The 21,120-nt window shown below is 38.4% G+C and overlaps 2 protein-coding genes and 1 non-coding gene across 10 annotated transcripts in view; 1 reads left to right on the top strand and 2 right to left on the bottom strand.

Annotated features, from left to right (window-relative positions):
- Nucleotides 1-13,494, bottom strand: part of RARS2 (arginyl-tRNA synthetase 2, mitochondrial) — a 72,788-nt gene extending 59,294 nt beyond the window's left edge. The window contains exons 1-2 of one of the 2 annotated variants that reach the window (XM_040238827.1): nt 13,405-13,489; nt 500-543 (exon numbers count right to left, since the gene is read on the bottom strand). Coding sequence is in view for 1 of the 2 variants with exons in the window: in XM_040238826.1 (XP_040094760.1) it covers nt 13,405-13,440 (36 nt within the window). In the remaining variant the exon portion in view is untranslated. Of the gene's footprint in view, nt 1-499; nt 544-13,404 lie in introns of both variants that reach the window. The other variant, XM_040238826.1, reaches the window with a different exon arrangement.
- Nucleotides 13,495-13,552: 58 nt separating this feature from the next.
- Nucleotides 13,553-21,120, top strand: part of ORC3 (origin recognition complex subunit 3) — a 70,085-nt gene continuing 62,517 nt past the window's right edge. For all 7 annotated transcript variants that reach the window (XM_040238822.1, XM_040238825.1, XM_040238820.1 and 4 more), the window contains exons 1-3: nt 13,553-13,677; nt 16,367-16,421; nt 20,826-20,923. In XM_040238822.1, the coding sequence (XP_040094756.1) occupies nt 13,654-13,677; nt 16,367-16,421; nt 20,826-20,923 (177 nt within the window). In that variant the 5' untranslated portion in view covers nt 13,553-13,653. The remainder of the gene's footprint in view (nt 13,678-16,366; nt 16,422-20,825; nt 20,924-21,120) is intronic.
- On the bottom strand, nt 17,005-17,077 carry TRNAC-ACA. Its single transcript has one exon. It is a non-coding gene; the product is annotated as a tRNA-Cys (tRNA).

Genomic DNA, 21,120 nt, shown 5'->3' with positions numbered 1-21,120 from the left:
ATAAAAGGGCTAAGATAATCAGAGAATATACATTTTAAAAAACATAAAGCACAGACAAAGGTAAATAAAATTGAGTACAAAATAACTCAACCTTAGGGTAACTTGTGTCCCTAAAATAGATAGCCAATGGAAATTTGCTGTAGGACTTAGGGAACTCAAACTAGGACTCTGTAACAACTTAGAGGGGTGGGAAAGAGTAGGAGGTGGGAGGGAGGTTAAAGAGGGAGGGGACACATGTCACCTATGGCTAATTAATGTTGATGTATGGCAGAACTCAAACCAATACTGTAAAGCAATCATCCTTCAATTAAAAATTAAAAAAAAAAAAAAAAAAAAAACCAGCAGCAAAAAAGCAAGTGAACACGAAGAAGAGGTACACTGGCTCTACAGCTGCAGTAGTCTAGAGAAACAAAGCACACACCCACGCTCCAGTGTATCAAGAAGAGATGCAAAAGATTCTCAAGCAGAATGGAGCAGGCTTATTTAGCAGGGCTCCTACCTTAGTCTCATTTACCAGCAGTCATAGAAATGGATGAACAAAACCTAAGAAAAACAGAAAGTACTCATAGATATATATCGTGGCTCCCCCAGAAACAGGGCCTGGGAAAAGGACTGCGTGCAGGCAGTTTATCTGGGAAGTGATTCTGGAGGGCAGAAGTGATATATTGGGGAGAGTGAGAGAAGAGAAAAAGTAAATATAAGATAGTGCTACCAAGGTCATTGATACAGGCAATAGTGGCTTAATTTCTATCTTACTTTTGTATACAATATATACCGAAAGTGTCTATCCAAAAGTAGGGAGCAGGAGCCTCCATCCCTCAGTGATTGAGCGGGAGGTCCTTGAGAGTGTTAACTCCACTCCACTTGAGCTGTGTTGGTAGCAGGCTTTTTGACAGGATGAGGTGCTGTCGATGGTAAGCAAATGGAAGTACATGTGAAACTGTTCATGTTAGTGGCAGCTAGAATCAGGGGTGACATAGGTAACAGGGCATAATTGTCAATAAAAGGGAAAGCATCTCTGAAATAAAGAACTAAATCTAAATTGTGGGGTATTACTACCATGGCACACCATTCACCAGTAAAATGAAAGAACTCGATCTCTGTGCACTATTATGGAGAAATCTTTTAATATTTGAAGCAAAGAAACAAAAAAAACACCCCAACATGCAGAAGGATAACTGAAGTTTGATTACTGCCTATATAAAATTTAATATTGCAAAAGAATACTATATAGAAGTACTTTTGTAGGTAGTAAGTCACATGCACAGATATGATAAACACAAAACCTCATATGTGAAGAGAGTTTGCACCCAGGGATGGATACCCAGGGGATTTTAATAGTATTTGTACTAGTTTATTTCTCAGGTTGGGTGATGGGTACACGGGTATTAATAGTATTCTTCTCCATGATTAAAGATTGTCTTAAAAAGAAAAAGAGAGACAAACAAATGGAATCTACAGATCAAAATAAATCAGGAAAACGAATACAGAAAATGACACATCCTGGTCAAGTCACTAAATTTTAAAAATAAAGCACCCAATCAAGAAAGACTCCAGAGATGAAATAAATGTATTTTACTTTGTCAACATGTTACCTATTCACAAAGATCACATTCTGGTTAAAGCAAATAATTTAGAATTTATATAGGGTAAGTTTGATCTACTAGAGAAGCTACAAAATGATACACTTGTTACATCTGCTCAATTGATTTTTAAATTGAATTAGTTGCCAATATATGAAAATCAGAAAAATTTAAAATAACATTAGATTATTGTATGGTGTTTGCATCTGTGGTATCAGACTTTGGAAAATCAAAATCAGAACTAAACAACCTGGTGTTATTGCTTTATTTCTAAAATGAAGATTTTTAATATTATTTCTAAATCTACTATTTTCATATTATCTTTAAACATGCTAATTTTCCAGTGATTAACCCTCTTTTTGATATGTCTAGGATTTTTTATCTGAAAAATCATAATTTCTTTTTTAAAAAGTTAAAAAAATAATGCCCTTCTTGAAAAATTTACTCATAAAGAAAGGCAGCCAATTAAGCCATATATCAGAAAGATTGGTCATATACCAGATAAGCACTGTATTTAATTAAAAATAAAGAGAATAGAGGTATGCAGATATCATTAATAAGTGTTACTAACTTTGACAAAGTTACTGAAACAAAAAGGAAAGGCAGAGGAAAGTTACACCAGCCATAAGAGTGTCATGTATACTGCCTAAATCTGAAACATCAAGATTTTAAGAAATTTATTAACATTCAATGTTATATTAGTTTCAGATGTACAACACAGTGATGCATGAAATGACAGCCAAAATAAGTGCAGCTACCATCTATCACCATACAAAGTTGCTACAATATTACTGACTATATTCCTTATGCATACATCGTGTCTGATGACTTAATTATTTTACAGCTGGAAGCTTGTACCTCTTAAGTCCCTTTACCTCTTTTGTCTGATTTCTCCAGCCCCTCCCCTTTGGTAATCACCAGTTTGTTCTCTGTAGAGATGAGTCTCTGAAACATTAAGATTAAAAAAAAAACCCAAAACGCTCCAAACTGTGATGCTGTCATGATCTCTTAACTGCTCATTAGAAAATGAGGGCTCATTTAGAAAACATATCAATAATTCTTTGAAATGTACTTTTGTTGCTGCTGTTAAATTCACGCTAAACTGTGTTTAACACTTTTTACTTAAAACTACATTTAGGTTATGAATATATGAGGAATCATGATAGCATACTTTTAGCAGTCGGACATTATTCATTGTAAAACTGAAAAAAAAACCTGGTTACAATACAGCCCAATTTTTATAAAAAGCCTATCTATCCTTCCTTTTTTCCACCTGCAAAGAAATGTATCTAAAATAAAGGTCAACATTAGTGATGATAACTACTTATGGGGGAGATTTTAAAAGATATTCTTGGTACCTTTTTTAATTCTTTACAATAAGCAGGTATTATTTTTGCAAAAATGAGATAGGTTTTCTCCTTTATGCACAACTTTATAAAAGTATCTGCTGCTGCTGCTAAGTCGCGTCAGTCGTGTCCGACTCTGTGTGACCCCGTAGACGGCAGCCCACCAGGCTCCCCCGTCCCTGGGATTCTCCAGGCAAGAACACTGGAGTGGGTTGCCATTTCCTTCTCCAATGCATGAAAGTGAAAAGTGAAAGTGAAGTCGCTCAGTCGTGTCTGACTCTTAGTGACCCCATGGACTGCAGCCTACCAGGCTCCTCCGTCCATGGGATTTCCCAGGCAAGAGTACTGGAGTGGGGTGCCATTGCCTTCTCCGATAAAAGTATCTACTGTTAAGGAATTCCTGTTGAAAATTAAGCAGTATGGTTCAGATACACAGTTTTCTGGTTACCTAACTTCATGTAGGGTTGTTGCACCGACCTTGCAGGCCTGAAAGCCTTGTGGTTGCCCAGCCTGGAGACCAAAGAAAGCGACCAGGAGACAATGACAGACACTAATGATTTATCAGATAGAAAAATCTTACATGTCTGAAGCCTGCGACCTGGAAAACATCCCACCCTGTAGAGCAGACAAGACATGGCAGCCATTTTTGCTACTTGCGGGAAGAAGGAGCTACCATTTACAGGCGGAACTGCCATCAGGTTGGTTTACCAGTTACCAGAAAAACCAGCAGCTGAAGGAGGGGGCAAGAAACTAGGCAGTAACTGATTAAGCTCTATAATTAAGAGGACTGGATAGTCATGTGAGTGAAGCAGGGCCTGGTCAGCAGAGAATACAGAGAGCAAGGGAACAGCCATCTTGAATGGCCTGACCAAACAGGTGCTGAAGTTTTTACCTAGGCTAGTGGATAATGATTAGGTCCCCAACTCCAGCCTCTGGGGGTAGTGGTGTGGAAAGGTGGTTCAAAATACCACATCCTCACAACTCTAAGATAATAATAAATAAGCACTGCATTTATACAATATATAAAACACAATCCTGAGCACTCTATTAATTCATTGAAATCTTAATGACAAGTCTATAAGGTAGCTAAATAATTTTCCATTTTACAAATGAAGTACAGTGAACTTACCTACTTATCAGAGAAGCTGGATTTAAACCTGTATCTTCTGTTCTTAATCACTATACCAGGGATTCCCACATTTTGCTGCCCACGGGAATGACCCAGGGATCTTTAGAAAACACTGGTGTCTGGCTCCCACATACAAATATTGTAATTAATACAGGGTGTGACCTGAGCAAAAGATGTTAAAAAGTTCTTGGGATTGATTCTAATGTGAGGTAAAACATGGGGACCACTGTACTATACATTTCCGCTGCTGGTCGTCCTTAGCTAGCTGCTATCAAACCTGAGTGAATATCAGAATAACATGATAAGGTTTAGAACTTCAAGGCCCCTACCCCATCACAGCCCAAGGGACCTGGTCTGAGGTATTGTTTTTAATGCTTCTCAGGTGATTCTTGCCTCACGTAGACAAAGCTAGAGACAAACTGCATAGGGAGATACCAGCTGCCTCCCGTGTTAACTATCAGCATCCAATTGAGGGAGGGTTTTTAATTAATTCGAGGAGTATAATTCAAATGGATGGGGCACACACACAAAAATAAGAAAACGTTAAGAACCACTGTCAAATATTGGAGAGCATTGTTTTTCATTTCCTTACGGTCTTATAGGTTCCGAATTATTCTGGAAATAATAGGACTTTCTTCAACTGTCTCTGAGACTGAAATTAGTGTTTTCTCTGATGAGAAAGTGACCTAAGAGTTTCCTTGGCTACAGATTTCCTTTTTTCCCCCTTTAGGTAAAGGTGTTCTCCTGGGTTTCATCTGGGCTACCAGATATAACAAGGGCATTTTGCTAGCCATCCATTTGAGGCCTCATAATAAAAGAATATGTCAGAAGTTTATTTAGTTGAAAATAAAACACTAAAAGAAGACTAAGGCTCAAAAATTTAAACCTGAAGACAGAGGAATAAAATCCACAAAACGTTAGGCACAGTCCTTGAAAAATAAACTAAATAACTTACAACTGAGCAAAGAGGAAACCTGAGGTTGAAAGCAGAACCACATCTAAAAGGGAGAAACAAAGTGGAAACTCACATATGCCAGATCTGGTTTGGGAACCTATCACCAGAGATTCTCACGTATTACACAATAACAACACCTACTGAATGCTTACAGTGTGCCAGGTACAATTCTAAGCCTTGGATTTGGCAACCTAAAGTCAAAGATTCTAATGTAACAGAACCTGGCTCCCAGGATACCTGGCATTAAAAAGACAATAATTAATCAGCTTGAGGGCAGTTCTCAACAATTTGTTTCCCTTACACACAGGCACGCATAAGTCCCACATTTGATAGTCAGGAACTGAACACAGAGTCAAAAAAATATACTATCAGTGTGGCTAGTCTACATAGACTTGAAATTCAGTTAGGAGTTTAACTTGCCAGGTTCAAGATCAAAATCTCCAATAACCACATAAAAAATCCTAATTTAGCTGATGAAAAAAAGATCCTTATGCTTTAGCACCATATAGGTGGCAGAACTGATACCTTATGAAAATTAGTTCTATATTTTTATCCAGATAACAGTCTACAAGGCAATGAGTTTCAAAATTCTTGAAAGATCAATCACTTTTCCAGATTCTGAATTACTTAAACTATAAATTATCCTTGGTTATTCCTCATTTCTGACTCTACTATAACCAGATCCTAGGTGTATGTCTGCCAGCAAGAGCCAGTGCACCAGTATTCCCATACGTGCAGAATTTCTTCAGGTCTGAACTAGTTCAAAGACTCAAACAGTCAGCAAACAAGGTATCAACTGAAACTTCAGTTCAGTTCAGTCACTCAGTCATGTCTGAGTCTTTGTGACCCCATGGACTGCAGCACACCAGGACTCCCTGTCCATCAACAACCCCTGGAGTTTACTCAAACTCATGTCCACTGAGTCAGTGATGCCACCTAACCATCTCATCCTCTGTCATCCCCTTCTCCTCGTGCCTTCAATCTTTCCCAGCATCAGGGTCTTTTCAAATGAATCAGCTCTTCATATTAGGTGGCCAAAGTGTTGGAGTTTCAGCTTCAGCATCAGTCCTTCCAATGAATATTCAGGACTGATTTCCTTTAGGATGGACTGGTTGGATCGCTTTGCTATCCAAGGGACTCTCAAGAGTCTTCTCCAGCACCACAGTTCAAAATCACTAATTCTTTGGCACTCAGCTTTCTTTATAGTCCAACTCTCACATCCATATATGACTACTGGAAAAACCATAGCCTTGACTAGACGGACCTTTGTTGGCAAAATAATGTCTCTGCTTTTTAATATGCTGTCTAGGTTGGTCATAACTTTTCTTCCAAGGAGCAAGACTCTTTTAATTTCATGGCTACAGTCACCATCTGCAGTGATTTTGGAGCCCCCCAAAATAAAGTCTGTCACTGTTTCTCCATTGCTTCCCCATCTATATGCCATGAAGTGATGGGACCAGATGCCATGATCTTAGTTTTCTGAATGTTGAGTTTTAAACCAACTTTTTCACTCTCCTCTTTCACTTTCACCAAGGGGCTCTTTCATTCTTCTCTTTCTGCCATAAGGATGGTGTCATCTGCATATCTGAAGTTGTTGATATCTTTTCCCAGCAATCTTGATTCCAGTTTGTGCTTCATCCAGGCCAGCATTTCTTATGATGTACTCTGCATATAAGTTAAATAAGCAGGGTGACAATATACAGCCTTGACGTACTCCCTTCCCGATTTGGAACCAGTCCATTGTTCCGTGTCCAGTTCTAACTGTTGCTTCCTGATCTGCATACAGATTTCTCAGGAGGCAGGTCAGGTGGTCTGGTATTCTCATCTCTTGAGGAATTTTCCACAGTTTGTTCTGATCCACACAGTCAAAGGCTTTGGCATAGTCAAAGGTATGACCTAAATCAAAAAAGAACTTCCCAAATGATTTGACAGTAAGTTACCTGCAGTTATTTATAATGAAAGAAATTTAGCATGGCTCTTACAGAACTTGTGCTTTGAAGCTGAACTGAATGCAGGTGAGCCTGTGAGAATAGCTTGGAAGCAAAGTACACACTTAGATAATATAGTCACTGCTGTGGTTCACCCAAATGTGTGAGAGTATCTTCCCAAATTACCAGGCCTAAGCTGCAAAATTTATGTTGGGGAGTTACTCCAGCGTAGGACTAGATGACAACTGGACTGGTTTAACGGCTCCTTGAGGTCATGAGATTTGACAACACAACTCAGCAGTCAGGGAGCCGTGTCTGCTATTCACTGTTAGCAGTGTATCTCCTCTATCAATTTATATATTCAATAGATAATAAATTAATGAGGAGGGGAGCTTAAGGTCTTTAAAATGTAACAGTCACATAACAATGAAATGTAGTGAGCCTATACTGGAAAAAAAGGCTGTTGAAAAACATCAGCAAAACTGGAATGGAGTAAATTGTAATTTAAAATGGAGTAAATTGTAAATTAAATTTTAGAAAAAGTCTATCAGTGTGATATGAATCTAGTAACTGAACTGTGGTTATCTAAGGTAAGCCTTGTTCTTAGAAGTAAACAATTGGGTATTAGGAGGTTCAGGAGTATAATTTATGAAACCTACTTTCAAATGATATAGCAAAACAGATCATACAAATATAAAGATAATGATGAAGCAAATGTGTAACACATTTATTGGTGAATCTGGAAAAAGGGTTTATGGAATTCTCTCTACTACTCTTACAACTTTTCCATAAGTTTGAAATTGATTCAAAATTAAAAGGAATTAAAATGAACTAGCTTAATTTATCTTCAACATCAAAACCTAAAGGAAAAGCAAGTGAGAAAGGGAAGCAAATCTATACCGTGTCATTATGTTTCTGAGCCAGAGAGTGCTGAACATTTTACCAAGGTCATTCTACAGAATCCAAACAATTTGTGTTTTGAGTCAGTTGGGTTGGTCACTGAACTCCACAGTTTTGTAGCTCTGTGACTTTATTCTCTCCATCTTCTTGAGTCTAAGTGTCCTCTTCTATGAAGTGGAGATAATGCTGCCAAGAGCACAAGATGAGTGAGATGATTAAATGAGATGCTAATATCAAGTACTGAACACCTCATCTGCATACCACTGTGCTGAGGGTTGGGAGACAAATCTCTATGGGACTCTAAGTTTCTGCAAGTCTTATGCAAAACCCAACTGCTCTTTGTCCTGGACTATCTTTTCAAGGATGGTTGTATTACAAATAGCTTTGTGACACAAAAACAGTGTTGCACATAAGAATAAAGGGGAAAATGCCTGCTGTCATTACAAAAGTTTCAGGGTCCTCTCCTATATAATACACATCATCTGACCCTCTGCACAGGGCCCTCTGAGAAGAGCTGGAGCTTGGGGAATCCACACAAGAAAATGTTGATACTCTGGCTACTACTTTTGCTGGGAATAATGAAATAATATAATCCTTTCTCCCAGGGCTCTTATAATATATTCTGCCACTGTCCATGAACTGTGGCTGACTAACTTGTAGGGTAAAATCACAAACTCTTCAAAGTTTTCAACACTAAGCCCTCTGTGTTAATATAATATTATTAAAGCTTATCAATAGCCCTGTCAAGTTCAGCAAAATGCTGCATGGTACAAGTAAGATATTCCATATCATCATCATCAATCCTTGCAATAAATTAGCAATTAATACCATCATCTGATAGCTGACAGATTAATTAAAAGCTGCCAAGAGTAAATCTGTTACATTAATGAAAGGACTGGAGTTTGAATTCTTCATACTTTTACCATGTCATCTCACAGTTTTAAAATTATGAACTTATTTGGAGAAGCTGAAAAGTTTATTACATCCCAATAGGTATGATTCAGGCACTTTGCTGATCTGGGGAAAGAAAGGTGAAGAAAACATGCTGACTTTGTGACACTTATCACACACACCAAAACAAGTAAAACATGACAAAATAATTAACTCAAGTGTTATGACAGAAGCAGACAAGGGACTGAGATAGAGAATAACTGGAGGACCATATTTATCAAACTATAGGTTGTCAGTTGGGAATAAATTCAGTGAGTTACAACCAGCATTTCTGAAGAAAAATGAAGCAGTATAGAATAGAAAAGAATGCACACAGATTACAAACTATTGTTCTGTGCAACTTCCATCTAGTATAGGAAGTCATAGTACAAAGAGCATTTCTTCAAGGCACAGGGAATAATCTACGCAATCTGAATGTGATGGCAATGGAAAGAACTTACTAGGTTGGAAAACAAGAATATTACAGTGTGGTTACAATCCTACAGAAAGAAGGGCTAGAGTGGCATGAATTACTGTTAAGGTTCTGACAGTGAGTTTGTGTAGTTTTAAACAGATAAGTGATCTGATTTATGCTCTAGAAGTCACTTTTGTTGCTATAAAGAGAATGCATTGGAGAGAGGGCAAGAATGGAGACAGAAAGACCCATCAGAATGCTGCTATAAGTAGCTGATGCAGGTGACAATGGTAGTTTGGCTTGGGGTGGAGGCGAGAAGGAACGGCAGCGATGGGAAAAGAGTGGATGAATTCAAAGATGAGACCATGAACCAGTTAGTAGGAGTGTCCAAGATAACCGGGTAGGAAGACCCTGAACTCACCTCCTCCCATGGGTATAGCAAAATTACAACTATTTACACATCAAGTATTGAAGAGAAAGACCTGAAGACTAGCAGAAAATGTCTTCTTACAATTAATGATATAAAGAAGGAACCACATACAATGGGTAGGAGAGGTGGAGAATAGTGTAATCAAGACCCATACTCCCAAATGGACAGGAAAATTACAAGACCAGAGGTTCTTCCAAGGGAGCGGGGGATCCGAGCCCCACATCAAGCTCCTCAGCCTGGAGGTCCTGCACCAGAAAAACAAGTTCTCAGAACACGTGGCTTTGAACGGTGGAGGGGTTAACTTTCGGGAGAGCCAGAGGTTTGCAGGAAACAGACTCCACTCTTAACAGGTGCACACAAAATCTCATACATGCTGAGACCTATGGCAGAAGCAGTACTTCAAAAGGAGCAAAAAATAAGTGAGTGAGCCTGCACCAAACTAAACAACTTTTGCACTGCAAAACAAAAAAGGTCACCTACTGAATGGGAGAAGATAATTGCAAACGATACACGAGACAAGGGGTTGCTGCTGCTGCTAAGTCGCTTCAGTCGTGTCCAACTCTGTGTGACCCCATAGACGGCAGCCCACCAGGCTCCACCATCGCTGGGATTCTCCAGGGAAGAGTACTGGAGTGGGGTACCGTTGCCTTTTCCAGACAAGGGATTAGCATCCGAAATATATAAAGATTTCATACAACTCAAAAACAAACAAACAAACAAAAACCTAATTAAAAAACGGGCAGAGGACTCGAACAGACGTTTTTCCAAGATATACAGAGGGCCAATAGGCACATGAATAGATGCTCAACATAACTAATCATCAGGCACATGCACATCAAAACCACAATGAGATGTCAATTCACATCTGGCAGAATGGCTATTATCAAAAGAAAACAAATAAATAACAAGTGTTAGTGAGGATATGGAGAAAGGGAACCCTTGTGCACTGATGTTGGGAATGTAAATTGGTGAAGCCACTATGGAAAACAGTATGGAGAGTTCTCAAAAAATTGAAACTAGAACTGCCACGCTGCTGCTGCTAAGTTGCTTCAGTCGAGTTCGACTCTGTGCAACCCCACAGACGTCAGCCTAGCAGGCTCCCCCATCCCTGAGATCCTCCAGGCAAGAACACTGGAGTGGGTTGCCATTTCCTTCTCCAATGCATGAAAGTGAAAAGTGAAAGTGAAGTCGCTCGGTCGTCTCTGACTCTTCGTGACCCCCTAGACTGCAGCCTACCAGGCTCCTTCATCCATGGGATTTTCCAGGCAAGAGTACTGGAGTGGGTTGCCATTGCCTTCTCTGAGAACTGCCATACAACCTATGAATTTCACTTCTAGGCATATCTTCAAAGAAAATAAAAACCCTAATTCAAAAAGATACACGCACTCTTACGTTCATTACAGCATTATTTACTATAGCCAAGATACGAAAGTAATGTAAGTGCCCATCAATAAATGTATGGATAAAGAACATGTGGTATATGTATACCATGGACTATTATCCAGCCATTAAAATTAAAAAAAGGAGTCTTGCCATTTGCGATGACAAGGATGGATCTAGCGGATATTACACTATGTGATATGTCACACAGAGAAAGGCAAATATTGTATGGTTTCACTTTTATGTGGAATCTAAAATGCAAAACAAATGATCAAACATAAGCAAACAGAAACAGTTACAGCTACAGAGAACAATCAACTGGTTGTCAGTGGGGAGGTGCTGAAGAAAAATATCAACAGGTAAGGGTGATTAAAAAAAAAAACTAGATTCATTAATCAAAATTTGCTGAATTAATGTGCTCTTTCATGTAACACATTCCTTCATTCCTAAATTAGGTAAGGAACCCCATTCATAAAGCTATGTATTGCACATATTATTTTTATCCTTGTCTCAGATCATCTCTCAATTATCTTGTTTGGGAAAATATATGTTTGCTTAGTCTAAGTTTATGTTGTCACACAACTCTGCTACATTCTGGTCAATGATCAGATTGTGCTCCTCGCCTTCACAAACTAAATAGCATAGTGTATAGGAAGGAGCTGATTTCAAAGTTAGATCTCTGTTCATGAACCAACTCTTCGGTAGGTTATTTAATCTCTCTGAATCTCAATTTACTCAACTGTATCACAAGGTTAATACTTCTCTATTGTAGGGGTGTCCCAAGGTTTAAATGTGAAGTAATTAGCACAAATATACTCAATATATATTTATTCCTGTTTCCCCAGCTTGGTTTCTCTATAAGGAAGGATACAGCCTTTGCAAAACTAAACATAAAACATTTCTGGTAATGGCACTATCTTGACCTCAGGGCTTTGAATGAAAACCAACTCACATACACACAAAAGCTTGGACGCTGAGGTCCAAAGCTACCTACCCTAGACATAGTTTACGTGATTAACATGTTTTTATTATTCATGTTAACATGATTTTATTATTTCTTTGCTTTCAATAGCATGATTTTACTTTTTTGGAAGACTGAAAAAAAAAACTATTTTTGATGAACTCTAACGTTCCAGTGTTTTATTGCCATCCTTACTACAGAGTTGTTTAAATAGTGAAACTGATTCTCCCTAAAACCGAGTTCCTCTGCCAAGTTCACGATTAACCTCTCAACCCAAAATATTATTCCCTTTCTTGTCTAACACCTGATCCCCTCAAGACTGAGGAGGAGCATCAAAGAAAAGGGATTGAAACTAACCAGGACCTTGTGGGTCCCTCTTGGGTATAAAAAAACTTTCTAGTTCCCTTCAGCCCTCTAGCTCTTCCTTGAGTTCCAAATAGGCAGTTCAAAAAGTTATAAATCCGGAAAGTGAGGGAATACAGAAAAAAAGGAAAAGCAGTCAAACAGGCAGGGAGAAGGCAGAATCCTAATTATCTCTTAGGGGATACACAAAACAATCTACTTTGAATTCCTCTACTGGAACTAGGTGTCCACCCAGGTTAAGGAGGGTAACTACCTGCTAGCTAAGATCTCGGACTGTTCAGAACCTAAGGAATGAAGATGTTGATCCTTTCTGACCCTGGTGATTTCAACTAAACCTTATACTCTCAACCACTGACTCAATCTGATATGGAATTCACCTCTCAAGCACCTTCACGAAAATGCACAATACCTTTAGCTTAAAACCTCCCCGATTTTGCCACCTGAGAAGATACTGCTCTGGAAAAGGTAACCCTTGGCAATCCCCACTTCTCCGTACTTGAGGCAAGTAATAAATCCTTCGTTCTCATTGGTTTGGCTGCGTCTTCTGCCCCGACACCCCTCAAGAGGCCAACTGTTTTCCAGGAACAATATGCCTCAGAATAAAGAAAAATAGGGTCTCATGTTACATTTGGAGTTACCATAAATAACGCTAGGACGGGCAGCCAAAACGACTGCAAGAGAAATGACTAATTTTGAAGTTAGCTCTTTTTCAAATGGAAATTCAGATCCATCATCAACTACACTTAAGAGAACGGAACACTAACTTCTAGAGGGTCTAGGCATGGCCCACTGACCTTCTATCCAGCTAACGCTCACTGAGCTGCGGGGCAGTAAGCAGTGAGGGAAGCAATGTGCGCCTTTTAAGGTTTACTTTTCACCCTGAAAACTGATCTGGGCCGCAGGCTCAACCCTCGACCGGGTTTGCCTCGGCCGCTCCAGCACCTCCTGAAAGCCGAAAGCAGGCGGGAAAAACAGGGTATCAGCAGAGCCCGAGCGGCCTCCCGGTGACCGGGGGCTGGCTCGCAGCGGTGAAAGGGGCTTCGTGGCTCAGGGCTCCACCATATGTCAGTTCCCGTGCCCGTACCTGACTGGCGATGGACCTGCGGAAACCGCACGCCATGTCTGACTCCCCGAAGCGGGTTCCAGCTGGAAGGTCCAGAACTTCGCTCCTCCCTTCTCTGCACGCCCCGCCTACGCGCGCCGGAAGCCCGCCCCGAAGGGTGCTGCCAGCCAATCAAACAGCAGCGTGGCCCGCTACTAACCTCTGCCCCGCTGCCGCGAGGGAGCGCGGGAAATTCCGAGTGCATCTGGAGTTCCACGGGTTGCTGGAGCTATGGCTACCTCTTCGGTGTCCAAGGTATGTGGGGGCGGGCGTCCATTAGGACTCCATAGCTGCCTCATTCTCTTGTGAAGGAGGGATGAAGCAGAGGTTACATTGTCCAGTTGTACTGGCTCGAGGGGCAGGCGCGGCGGGCGGAGCTGAGGCATCTTTGTTCCGCGTCTAGTGGAGGCCAACTTTGCTTGGGGAGCGAAGACGCCGAAATGCCTTAGTGTTTTGCCTCGGAGGAGGTTTTAAGTTCTGCTTTGGGGAAGTCGGATCCCGCGAGGATGTGCCCTAGTCTGCCCTCTTTTTTCCTTCTGTTGTTTATTGTACGCCAAACGCTGTTAGGTACCGAGATACAAGTGGTAAACAAAATAGACGCAGATTATTTTCGTTATTACCAAAAGTTCTTTTCGTGCCTCTTTAGACACTAAGTGCCGGTTAGTAATATTAGGAGTACAGCTAGAAGCTCCTGAAACTTATGTGATAAACCTGTGAATGCAGGTATAGTTGCAAAGACTTTTCTCCCGTTCAGACAGTAAATTAATGAAGGATATACCATGGATTTAATTTTTAATTTTGGTTAAAACTACATTTGAATAAAATTATGAGACTCAGTACTTTGCAAGACTACATATTTGGGAAAAACTACAAACCATAGGATTCAAGCGTACTGAAGTTTGAGCGATTGTGATGCTAGGTGCAAATGCCAGAAGAGCTGTCACTGCTAGTATTTTTTTTTTTTTTTTAGGGTTGATATTGTTTGTATTTTGCCCTGGTTATAAAGTTCATTGGTTTTAAAAAAGTTTTATTGGGAGTATAGTTGTTTTACAATGTTGTGTTAATTTTTGTTGTTGTTCAGTTTCTAAGTCCTGTCCTTGTACAACAAATGAATCAGCTATATGTATACATAAATCTCCTCTTTTTTGAATTTCTTTCCTGTTGGTTCCATAGGTTTTGAGTGGTTTGTCCCCTAATCCTTTCTGTTGCTTAAGCTTTTCTTATTTTTGTATATTTTGCAGGATTGTTACAGGTTTATGGTTTTTTCTTTTTTTAGGAAAGCATTTATGACATAATAGATGCTTGTATTGACATAATTATGAAGGACACCTTACGTAAATGAGAATCTTTAAGGACTGTTTCATTGGTTTATGGAACTGTCATCTTCCTTTTTGCTTTAAACTAAACTTCTCCTTCCTTGTCATGTTTTCTGGCTGTTGGCTTTCCTCCCGTCCTCTTCCATCTCCAACAGCATTTCTTGACCAGTAGTTCAAAGTGAATAATGGTATTACTCCCGCTGCCATATATTGGGATCCATTCCCAGGGCTCTTCATAGTTCCTTTTCCTGCTTCTGAATTGCATGTGACTGTAGAAAGGAGGCAGTGACGAGCTTGTCATGGCACCAAAAGATTTTTCTTAAAAAAAAAATAAATAAAAATACCTGTGTATTTTAAATCATTGTTAGTTGCAGATAAAATTGTTCAAGATGCAATTCTTATTTTGGACCCTGCTTCCTAGGTTGCTCAGTGGTAAAGAATCTGCCTGCCAATGCAGGAGACGTGGGTTCAATCCTTGGGTCAGGAAGATCCCCTGGAGAAGAAAATGGCAACCTACTCCAGTATTCTTGCCTGGGGAATCCCATGAAACAGAGGAGCCTGGCGGGCTACTGTCCATGGAGTCATAAAAGAGTCAGACACAACTTAGCGACTCAACAGCAATTCACATGGCCAGTTTCTATTTGTACAGCAGTCCTTGGATCTATCCTGAGATGGGTTTTCTTAGGTACATTTCTTTCATTTTCCATAGTAATGGAAATCTTAAAGAAGCTGTCCATGATACAGCTTTAGGATTGTAGAGCAAACATAGGACCAGCAGCTTGGGGCCTGTGTATCACTAGTCAAATAATATGAAACTCAGTGTAGCTAGGAAATTACCAAAAAAATTATTTGGCAAGCATTCATTCATTTTGTATGCTGATTGCCTAATGTATATGTTAACACTGTCCTAAACACTGGGGAGACAGTTATGAGTTAAATGCAGTCTGTACTCTGAAAGCCCTTACTAACTGGGGAGACACTCATAAATAGCTATCTTACATAGGTAAAATAATTTAAAACAAAGCAAAATAAAGATATACAAGTACTGTGAGATATTAAGGGAAGGAATAATTCTTCTGATTAGAGAAATTGGGAAAGGGTTCCCAAAGCAGGCGAATTGGAGTCGAACTTTAATAGGTAAATGAATAAGGATTTTTTCAGATGAAGAAGAAATATATGTAAGGTGAATCAGTAGCCAGAATTGTCTGTGCCCTGCCAAGGTTCTAGATACTTGGAATTTAATTAAATAATGAATGTTTCTTTAGAGATGGGAAGGTGTCAGTATTTTTTATCATCTTGATGTTCATATTAATGTTCTTTTTTCACTAGGTTTTATAAAAATGGAGCTTTAATGGGTTTAAATTTCATCTTTTTATTTCCTTTGTCTCTTAGATTAGCTCCCAAAGAGTAAAATCAAAGAAGAGCTTCCCATGGGAGGGAGGAGAAAGAAGTGTTTAATTCCCTTGTTAAGAGTTTCCCTTCTATAATGCAGATTGAAGAAAGATGATTTCTTAGCACTTTAAAAAAATGCCTTAAAAAAATCTGTTTATTCATAAAATACTTTGTTAATCAGATTTGTCTATTCCTTGGCTGCTTTGACTTTATGCTGTTTTTTCTCTTTTTTGTAGGGTTGCTTTGTGTTTAAGCCAAACTTCAAGAAGAGAAAGATCTCTGTGCCAATAGGTAAAATATAGTTTTCCTCCCTCAAGTCTGAACTAACCTAACTCTTAATGCATTAGTAATTCTCTTGCCTAAGCTTGCTTCACTTACTGTGGTGATATAGCAGTTATGTTCGAAGGCATAGGGCAGAGTGGTAAGAGCACTGCCCTAGGCTCTAAAAGAGGATGCATATGTACCTTCAAAAGACAAATTGAAATTTCCTTCAAAGGGTTACCGTTCTTCAGAAGAGATTGTCTTAAAAATCCCAGTGATTTCTTGGAATGAGGTAGGGAGAACTGACTGCACAAATGCAAGAGGGATTTTTTTGAGTGATGGGTATGTTCTCTAGATAGGATGGTTATGTAAGTGTAAACCTTGGTTAGGACATACCAAACTGTTAAATGGGCATATTTTATTACTTGTAAGTTATACTTCAATAAGATTAAATTATTAAAAAAATACTATCTTCTTCTTGTGAAAGTGAAGTGGCTCAGTCGTGTCCAACTCTTTGCGACCCCATGGACTGTAGCCCACTAGGCTCTTCCGTCCATGGGATTTTCAAGGCAAGAGTACTGGAGTGGGTTGCCATTTCCTTCTCCAGGGGATCTTCCCAACCCAGGGATCGAGCCTGGGTCTCCTGCATTGTAGGCAGATGCTCTTACCATCTGAGCCACCAGGGAAGTCCTCTTTTTCTTCTATTTATATCCAAATATCTGTTTAGTGGTCAAGTTAGAAGACTTGACTACTTCAAACAAATCAAGATGTTGTTATCAGTCAGAAAATGTTTATTGCACTGGTTCTCAGTTGAGGGTGCAGATTATAATTAGTTATTTTTACGTATTTATTTAGTTGCCCTGGGTCTTAGTTGTGGCACACAGGATCTTCATTTGCCACATTCGAATTTTTAATTGCAGCATGTGGGATCTAGTTCCCTAACGGGGATCGAACCTGGGCCCGCTGCATTGGGAGCACGGAGTCTTAGCCAGTGGACCACCAGGGAATTCCCAAGATTAGAGTCCCTTGAGCAACTTAAAAAAAAATAAATAACTGATTATTTTTTTTCAGTATAATTGTAGATTCATGTGCAGTTGTAAGAAAAAGTGGAGAGAGTTCCCTTGAACTCTCACTCAGTTATCCCTTTTGGTAGCATATCTCATGCCTGTAGTACAGTTTCACAGCTAGCAAGCTGACAGTGGTATAGTCTGTCAACCTTATTCATATTTCAACTTTCTTAGAAACACTGATGCCCAGACCCTATCCCAGACCAGTTGAATCAGAATCTTTGGAAGTGGGACCCAGGTGTTTATATTTTTTAAAAGCTCCTCTCAGGCATATTGAGTATTTCCACTCAATATTCAGTACTATGAAGATTCATTCTGATGGGAAAATTATGTGCAGTTAAGTATACTCATGCACTAATTTCATATTAAAAAAGAAAAACTGGACTATCCTATTGTTTGAGTAAGAAAATTAACAGTTCAAATATATAAAATTGGATTTTTCTAAATCATCACAGAAAGTAGATCTTCAAAGCAGTAACCCTTCAGTTTGAGACCAGCTAGGCTTCCCTGGTGGCTGAGTCTGTGAAGAATCCACCTGCAGTGCAGGAGACTGGGGTTTGATCCCTGGGTCGGGAAGATCCCCTGGAAAAGGAAATGGCTACCCACTCCAGTATTCTTGCCTGGGAAATCCTGTGAACAGAGGAGCCTGCTGGGATACAGTCTGTGGGGTGGCTGAGAGTGGACACGGCTGAGCGACTGACACACACACACACACGTGTTAATTTGTTTAATCCTCTCAGCAAACTATGAAATCAGTTTTAAACTGTTTTCTCCACTAAAGTATGTGAGGATACTTAGACTAGAAAGAACTTTCTCAGTGATAGTGCTAGCAAGTCGCAGAGCTGAGATTTGAAATCAAGCTGATTCCAGAGCTTACCGTCTTTAACCACTGCTTAATACTGTCTCTCATAATGTGAGGCAAGTTTTTGCTTAGAACTTTTTGTGTTGCATTTTACCTGTAATGTGCTAAGATTTGTTTAAAGATTTTTAGTATTAATAAAGCTAATATGTATAATTGTATAGTTTGAACTTTGAAGTACCTGAGGTGGTTTTGGTTTTTTTTTTTTTTTTTTGGTATTTATGTGCTGATTAAAGGCCAGCAGATACTGTTTTAATATGAAACTCTTAGGGGGAATTGACCCTGATTATAAGATGGAGCAGAAATGAGGAAAACAAATCCAGATTTTGGCACTTGCTTTTGCTGGCTTCAGTTCTTGAAACAAATTGCCTGAAGAAGTAGGAAGCTGCTCTGCATTCCTCACCATCTGTCCCCTTGGCTTGAAGACACTTGGGCATGTATATAAAAGAAGAATGGTGCCTCTCCCTCAACTCTACATTGTGTGGATGACTGCACATCTGTAACCCAACTGGGCAAGGGGTGGAGAGGGAGACAGGGAGGGCCAGGCAGCCTGGCACTGCAGGGGGTGTCCGAGTAAAGCTTCTAGAGTAGGAGCAGGAAGGAATCTCAACAGCCAGAGTTTACCTCTTTAGTTCATCTTAATACCTACTTTTTTAACTTTTTACCTATCAGATCTACAAATGACAGCAGGTTAAAGTGTCCTACTGCTGTTTTTTCCCCTCCAAATTCTAATAGTTAAAATTATATATTTTGATGTAGCATAAAAAGTAATATCTTGATTTACCACTTTAATGTTTTATATGCTTTTACTCTTCAAATTATAATGACTTTTTCACAGTTAAAAAATAGATAAATTTAAAACATAAATAAAATGGCTTTTTCTATTTAAGAGCCTGTGTTATTCTATTTTATCTCTTAATAATAATGTATCTTCTTGCTTTTATTTGGTTTGCATTTTTATTCTATAGTCTTGTCTATCCTTTTACCATATGATGACTTCAGTATATTCTAAGGCTTTTGATAAATTTTAAAAATCAGTACTTGTCAAAAATTGAGTAACAACTAGAAAGAAGAGTGCCTCAACTTGAAAGAAAATTTCTATTCCAAACTGTCAATTAACTTCAAAACTTGTTCAGAGGATACTAGCAGCATCTCAGTGAAATCAGGAAAAAATATGTACTTTCCCAATTATTTTTTAATACCATGACACTTCTAGCTGCTGCAATAAAATATCTACCAGTAAACAACAGGAAATATGAAGAGAAGTGGAAAACTATAAGGCATATAAAATATTTGAATATTTTACATATTCAAATATTAAAAAAGAGACCTGTAGTATTTTGGGATGTGAATTTTTTTTAGCATATAAAAAATGTCACTTCTTCCCTAGTCAATCTACAGATTTTACTTTGTGCAGTCCAACACCAGTATAATTGTTTTTGAGAAGTGACAAAATTAATTTGAAAGAATGTCTTAAATTTTTTTGAAAGAGAATAATGTTTGATGGTGGTAGGAAGAAGCTGGATCTATTTGATATTAGAATGTACTACACAGCTACAATAATTTGAGTTCAGTATTGGTACGGGAGTAGAATTGGATTTGATAGAGCAAAAGAAGTTCAAAAACAGTTTCAAGTGTATTTGTAAGTATTCAGACCAAAAGTGCATCTTACATTGGTGGGAGCAAGGATGGATTATTCAATAAGTGAGTATTTTTTAAACTGAAAGTTTGCAACCCAAGTGTGAGTCATGAAATCAATTCAGTGGGTCCTGACAGTTTTAAAAACAAGTTGGAAAATGTTTGCTATCACATGCAAATGCAAAGTACTTTTATAGGACTTTTTGTTTTTCATAGATGTACGTGTATAGGATGTAAATGTGTTCCTTAGTATGGATCATGGTTTAAAGAGTTTGAAAACTGTTGGCAATAAATGGCTAACCATTTAGAGGAAAACATTCAAGAAGGATGTAAAATGCAGACTAAATAAAAGACTGTGCTATACTATTTAAGCTGAACAAAGAATAAGAATAGTAGTTAAATGAATGAGAATTAACTGAATGAAAATAGAAAAAGAATAGTAGCAGAAAAATTAATGAGAATCATTTAGTAAAGGAGAATTAAATGAATGAGAATCACTTAATAAAGAAGAGTTCAAATATGTGAAGTATACAGAATCTTATAATAAGAGCAAATAGAGAAAATATATTAATACTAAATGTATGTACCTCAAACCAAAACCATTAAATAAACTATTAGAAATTTTTAAAAAATGATAGAAATACAATCAAAATTAAAAAGATTTTTGAACTTACAAATACCATTAGTATAATAAAAATATAGCTGTAAATAAATATAAAGGATACTGAATGTTACTTATTCTAAAATATATATATTTCTGATGTTTATTAAAAAATTCAATCCTGTCACTTCCTGTGTGATTTTGCACAGAGATTTCCTAAGTGTTACCATGTAAAAAAGAAACTGACTGATTTCTTTCTGTGTTTTTAGAGGACTATTTTAATAAAGGGAAAAATGCATCTGAGGACAGTAAGCTTCGCTTTGAAACTTACCAGTTAATATGGCAGCAGATGAAATCTGAAACTGAGGTGAATCCCTTTTATTTTTTTAAGTAAATAAAGTTTCTTTAATATCGTACATCTCATGTTTGTTGGCTTCCCATTTTACTTTCTACCAATTTATAAGAGTATTGATGACATATAGTTAATCTTCGTTAAGCATAATATGTATATCCTAAAACAAACCACAACACCCTTGTTTCAAGTATTAAGCCCAGCTTCAGGTA

This window comes from Oryx dammah, unplaced genomic scaffold, assembly GCF_014754425.2.
Source record: "Oryx dammah isolate SB20612 unplaced genomic scaffold, SCBI_Odam_1.1 HiC_scaffold_4, whole genome shotgun sequence".
NCBI lineage: Eukaryota > Metazoa > Chordata > Mammalia > Artiodactyla > Bovidae > Oryx > Oryx dammah.
The sequence above is the reverse complement of the archived record's forward strand: the minus strand, read 5'-3'. Positions and strand labels throughout refer to the sequence as shown.